At 37.6% G+C, this 6,333-nt stretch overlaps 1 protein-coding gene across 3 annotated transcripts in view; it reads right to left on the bottom strand.

The window, feature by feature from the left end:
- The window catches only part of LOC137935068 (uncharacterized), an 82,878-nt gene extending 76,753 nt beyond the window's left edge, over window positions 1–6,125 (bottom strand). For all 3 annotated transcript variants that reach the window (XM_068779711.1, XM_068779712.1, XM_068779710.1), the window contains exons 1-8: window positions 5,820–6,125; window positions 1,330–1,433; window positions 1,054–1,188; window positions 884–934; window positions 687–781; window positions 493–610; window positions 307–408; window positions 32–220 (exon numbers count right to left, since the gene is read on the bottom strand). In XM_068779711.1, coding sequence (XP_068635812.1) covers window positions 32–220; window positions 307–408; window positions 493–610; window positions 687–781; window positions 884–934; window positions 1,054–1,188; window positions 1,330–1,433; window positions 5,820–5,916 — 891 coding nt within the window. In that variant the 5' untranslated portion in view covers window positions 5,917–6,125. The remainder of the gene's footprint in view (window positions 1–31; window positions 221–306; window positions 409–492; window positions 611–686; window positions 782–883; window positions 935–1,053; window positions 1,189–1,329; window positions 1,434–5,819) is intronic.
- Between the last annotated feature and the right edge of the window lie 208 nt (window positions 6,126–6,333).

Here is a 6,333-nt window from a genome sequence, read left to right on the forward strand (position 1 = left end):
AAGCAACAAACAGGACTCTCAAGACCAACACCTTCGATAAACAGAGCGTAACATCATCCAAGTTAATTGCTGCTTTTTGGAGAGGCTGCCCAGTGTTCCGAGATTCATCTGGGCGCAATTTCAAGTACTTGGCATTTCCCGTAACAGGTTGAAGGGCATAAGTATGCACCTTCAAATCACCATCTGCTTGTTTATCATTTCCACTGCCAGCTTCAAATACCTTATAGTAGATCAAAATACCATAAGTGGCTTCATTAATTGGATATACAGGGGTTACTTTTACTCAACCAGAAATACTTTATATACCTGACTCCACTCTGAAGGAAGTAATTCATCCCATGGTTTGTCAACATTCCAAGGAGAAATATCAGAATCCAAATAAAAAGCCAGACGTTCAAGCTCCACTGACTGCAAATATTTGACAGACATAAAATTACATGGCTAAAAATGCAGCGTAGTACCAGAATAAAAAATGATGATAAAACATTGTACCTTCTGAATGTGATCTAGTGCACCTCCAGTAGCAAAAGTTTCTTTCCCACTATCATCAATTGTCACAGCTGAAAGTCTTGACAGTGTTAAGCCTGCTGCAAATGGGTGGCCAGGATTGCTACAGAAGAACATCCATAAGGCATCTTTCAGGGGCAATCCTATGCATAACATATGCAGAGAGAAGGCACTCTCACCTCTCAAGATCCTCATATCTGATGTGTATATTAGTAACAGAAAGCTTCAAGTTCCCAATTATAGTGTTTATCAAAGATCCCAGCCATGACGTGTTCTTTAAGAAAGTTCAACAGATAAAGTCACTAAGAACAAGTTCAAACAAAAATAGTTGCATTTCTTGTACAAAAAGCTTGAAATACATTGTTGATATGCGCACCATGTCTGAGTTTTGTTGCTGTCTACTCTCCAACATCTTTATTTCCATTTCCTATTGAAAATGTGCATCATGATAGTAATAACACGGAGCATCAAACATTTAAACTTAAAAATGAAACAACTAAAGAAAAAAGAAAAAGAAATGCTCCAACAACAAAAATCTTCTCCTACCCGTATCCTAGCCTTTTTAGCTTCTTGGACACTGTCCTCACTGTATCCTTCAACCTGGGTTGCAGGTTCGACCAATAGGAAAATTCGATCCAGGTAAACTAACACAGGCTCTTGACCCAACCTGCTCCATGGAACCTATAACAGAAAATGATGAACTTTCAATCCAACATCAACAACTCAAGCTTTTACTATTTCCAGTTCCTTACCCATCCTTAGAAAACAAGACTAAAACACATAAAAAACCATGTCAAACACATTAGACAAAAGAGCACAAACCTTCAGTTTCACAGATCCAAGAAACCCAGCCTTAACTTTCACAGGCAACTTCAATGCATTGAGTGCCTCAGGCTTTAATTGCATATTTGTCAGCTCTACATCACCTGCACGTAGTTTAAGTAACATAACCAACCCAAGAAATGCAACGAATAACATGTGCAAGAGATAAAAAGCTCACAACCATAACAACAGACATGCCCATTCAATTGTTAATATGTTGACTTCTGATGTTAATAATCTTAAGAGTTTCCTAACTCTGCAAGTAGAAGAAGAAGAAAGAGAGAACTGCAAGAGAGACAAAGAGACACAGACAGAGAGACAGATAGAGGGTCAATACCACAGAGAGTCAATGACTATACATCCCCTTATATATGGATTCCAAGTATAAAGGAAAACTACAGGTAAGCATAACTAACAGAGAAAGAGGGAAGAAAAAAATAAAACATTTTTATAACACAATTCTCCTTCTATTTGAAATAGTGAGAGGCTTTTCTTGCTGAATAGAAAAGCAATTACAAAAAAAGGGGGCTAGGCCCAGCAATTACAAGGGAAAATAATTCCCAGCAACAAGGAGTTGGGGGAAGACACCCTGTTTAGCAAGCTGGTCGGCTAGGGATCAACACAATTGCCCTAATTTGAAACTAACAACAGTACTGTCTGGCCGGCCTTAAAATAAACTTTTTTTATCTTGAAAATGATGAGAAGATGTTATGAAGATAAGAAAAACAAAAAGTGGAAACCCTCAAAGAGAATGCAAAAGAAAAGTAACAAAAGCTCCTGGTAATCCTGCTGGCCTACTCTGGTCCAGCAGGGTGTTGTAGATCAAATGAGGCTGAAACAAGAGGTCTGTTTAGCAAGCTGGTCGGCTAGGGATTAACACAATTGTCCTAATTTGGAACTAACAACAGTTCTGTCTGGCTGGCCTTCAAATAAACTTTTTTTATCTTGAAAATGATGAGAAGATGTTATGATGATAAGAAAGACAAAAAGTGGAAACCCTCAAACAGAATGCAAAAGCTCCAGGCAATCCTGTTGGCCTACTCTGGTCCAGCAGGGTGTTGTAGATCAAATGAGGCTGAAACAAGAGGTCTCTTAACAGGTGTCAAGCTATTCAAGCAGAATTTCAATGGACAGTTGATAGTGGAAGGGGACTCAGCCTTAGTTATAGATTGTGTGAGCAGAGAGGCATCCCATCCCATTGAGACTTACGTCATTTTTTTGTCATGCTGCTGATCTGTCTGTAGATCGGCGTATTGATTGGAACAAGGTCGCAAGATCAGTCAACTCAGAAGCAGACAATCTCACTTCCAGGAATTGTTTGGCCTTAGGGCCATCTCTTGCACTCCAGTTCATGATTGAACTAAGCTGTACTTTATGATATCCTCTATGCTATATTCTTAGCTTGCTCAGTCTTATATTATGCTCTACGTTTCCTTAGTTTTCTAATAAAAAATGAACCATCATGTTCAAAATTGAAAAAAAAAAAAAAAAGGAGTGGAAAACCAAACCTAAATACCAATATTAGGTTGTAAACAATTTCATAACTGATGCGGAACTTTTCATAACAACCCCCCTCCCCCTCTTCAGGTGCATCCTTACATTAGACCATTATAGCACCAAACAAGTAAACAACTTTGAGTAGATAGAATCACATCAAACCTTCTCTAATACCATAAAAAAATGCATCCAAATCAAAAACACAAACCTAGAGAAGAGAGGCTAGCCCAATTTCTAATACTAGGTTGTGGATCGCTTTACAGCCAATGTGGGACTTGTGCTTTTGTCAAGTGAATCAGACAAAGACGAGAGGCCGATACAAGCTTTCGTCTTTGTGTTCCTCACTCTTATTGATGTGGACAAGCTACTCACAATCAGTATTGCATTACTACCTTATGATGAGTACCTACATGCCACAAGTGCCTAAAAACAATTTCAATGGTCTATATACAGTTTGGCCTTCAAAAAAACAACACTCCAACATAATGAACATTAAAGGGAAAGCTCTAATCTAATGTCTGCAAGACCTCTACAAGAAGGGAAAGCTCTAATCAAATGTCTGCAGAACCACTACACTCCAAGTAAAACCTCTAAGACGTAAAAGGTACAAAGCAACACTCCATTAGACAACTGCCACAAAAGTACAATGTGAGTGATTGTTCAAGTCGGTTTTTGACAATTACATGCCAACAAGCCTTATTATGCAACCGTAACTACTATAATTTACTGGCAATAACTTGGCTGTAACTATGGCCCATCACATTAAATAGCTTTTCTAAATAAGTGCTAAAGCAGGGTGTTATAACTCTAAATAAGAGCTAGGATCACGTTAAACTTGAGTATATTTTCTAACTCTAAATAAGGGCTAGGATCACGTTAAACTTGAGTATATTTTACCAACCTGAATATTTTTCCTTCCTTCAGAATTTTTTCTTTCATCTCACAGTACATTAGTTTCCTTAAGAGAAGTCTTTTCCTATATGAGTTAGCTTCCTTTTTAACAAAGTCTGAAATTTATGAATTAGAAAGTCTTGTTTCCTCATTCTAAATTCCAAATATTAGTGTCATCAATCTCTCTTATTCCAGAATTTCGCTCTTGAATATTTTCTTTACGAATAGGTCGAATGTGTTGAAAAATAATTACCTTATAGGAGAAGTCTATTTTAGAAAGTTTTCATTATTATGTTCCATCTCAAAATTTTCTTATTAGAGTTTTTTAGGTTTCCTCAATCATCATGTTAATAGAGGAATTATTTTTTTGTCAATATTTTAAGTCAAACCTAGTCACTTTTTATCAATCTATTGGTCTAAAAGCACCTCCTGCTTACTTGGAAGTATGAAAAACTGCATTATACGCCTCCTTCTATTTGAAGTATGAAAGTTGCTATCTTTTTATTCACACCCTTAATTCCTCAAGCACTATCTTCAACTTGAGTTTTTTAAAATCACTTCAGAGCAATGCCTATAGACCCACTACCTGCAAAGATCAAGAATGCGCATAACATCCCACTTAATTTTTTTTTTTATCCAAGTGGTATTTTGAACAACCCTTAAAAGTGAATAGACTTTTTTCATTGCCCTAAAATGAGCCTAACTGCCTTTAAATTTGAGCGGACATTTCAGACTAAAGTTGGAGTTTTGTCAATGGGCTATCGGTATTTTTCTTCTCTCACCATTATTTTGTACAAAATGAGTTTTTTTGGTAAAGAACAAATAGATCCCCAGTTTGAGGGGGAGAAGTAGAAGTATAAGAAAGAGGTAACCAATAATAAAAAAATTCCACGTATTGCGGTAAGCAAATTTTATGTGCATAGAATATCCAAGTAAGGGGGAATATGAGAACAAAATGAAGACTACAAAGGAAGATATGAACAAGAACAAGATGAATCAAAATAAGTCAATTAAATTTTTTTTCAAGCTTCACAAGATTAGAATTTCTTTTCAATCACACAAATTTTTTGACAAAGATTACTAGCACAGCAAAGTTACAAACACCAGCTTGAGGGAGAGTATTAAAAGACACCCACATGTGTAGGGTGTCATTATGGTAAATAGGACAACTCCTCAATAAGAGGTGGCATGATTTTATAATTATATAAGCTAGTTTATGTACTTTTATGTCTTTTTTCTCTTAAAGGTGTAACCCTAAGGACATTATTAACATTATACACATCTCTCTACAACTATAAATACAACCCAATGGGCATAGGGAAGAACATCAAGCCTCTTAAATGTCATTCCCCTCCTGGAATCCGTCCCTTCTTGTCTATATTTCTCTCTCCCATGAGTTATTCTCTCCTCTCCACAAGAGCTAGAGTTCCTCTCTTTTCTCTTTCTCCTCTCCTTCTTTTCTTCTCTCTTTCTCCTTTCCTTCTCTCCTTTCCCTTGAGATCTCTTGTGTTTATGTGATGGCCCTTGAAATCAATACCTACGAGAAGAGAAAGCTCTAATCTAACGTCTGCAAAACCACTACACTCCAAGTAAAAATCTAAGACATAAGGAACAAAGCAACACTCCATTAGACAACGGCCACAAAAGTACTGTGTGAGTCGTTGTTCAAGTCGGTTTTTGACAATTACATGCCAAGAAGCCTTATTATCCAAACCGTAACTGCTATAATTTACTGGCTATAACTTTGCCGTAACTACGGCCCATCACATTAAATAGTGTTTCTAAATAAGGTCTAAAACACCAAGTGTTTCAGTCTTACTGAGGCATTTGACCACTTTACTTAGCAGCTCGCATTTGCAGTCTAATTTTCTGCCCAGTCTTTTCTTTGCTACCCTTTTTATCAGTTTCCCCGCATTCTTCGTACTCGAGAAGAATCAGACAACAGAAAACCTTCATTGACAAATTCAGGAACTCATCACCGAGAAGACAAAACATATGAACGAAAAACATGATTCGATCACGAAACCACCGATTAAAAGTAGCGGGCAATTCAAAGCACGAAAGCAGAATAAACTGATGAAAGCGAATATAAAATAAGGGACCTCGCCAAACACTGATCTTCAGAGCTTCCCTGTTGAGACCCTTGACATAATTTCCTAGATACTTCTGCAACAGGAACGCGACCTGATCTTCCAACATCTTTGCACTAGGAATAGTTCCAGGGATGAGACATGAAAAAGGAAAATGAGATTAAGAACATTTGAAGCCGGCCGGAAAAACTGAGAGAGGGAGAGATAGAGGCGTCGCCAAGTAAAATGAGAAGAACTGATTGACGAAGAGTTTTCGCTGTTAGCGCGCCACGTTTCTGGACGTGGAACTAGAATGTACCAGAGCCATGCCAGGAGGGAAGAATATTGGACCCGGAAGGCGTACCAGCACATAAGCCCTCAAAATCCAATTAATAACAGAAATGTCTATTTTGGTCATATCGAAAATCGGAGTAACGAGCTCGGATTTGGAAACCAAGTTACCACTCGCAATTAACCGAGTCGACTCGATAATTTGTAACACTTTTAGACGCAGAGCAATTTACCGAGTCAAACGTAGACAACTGCC

This window comes from Aristolochia californica, unplaced genomic scaffold, assembly GCF_029961685.1.
Source record: "Aristolochia californica isolate CCGP_79_NKW_82.1479 unplaced genomic scaffold, dmAriCali1.0.hap1 SCAF_6, whole genome shotgun sequence".
Classification (NCBI taxonomy): domain Eukaryota; kingdom Viridiplantae; phylum Streptophyta; class Magnoliopsida; order Piperales; family Aristolochiaceae; genus Aristolochia; species Aristolochia californica.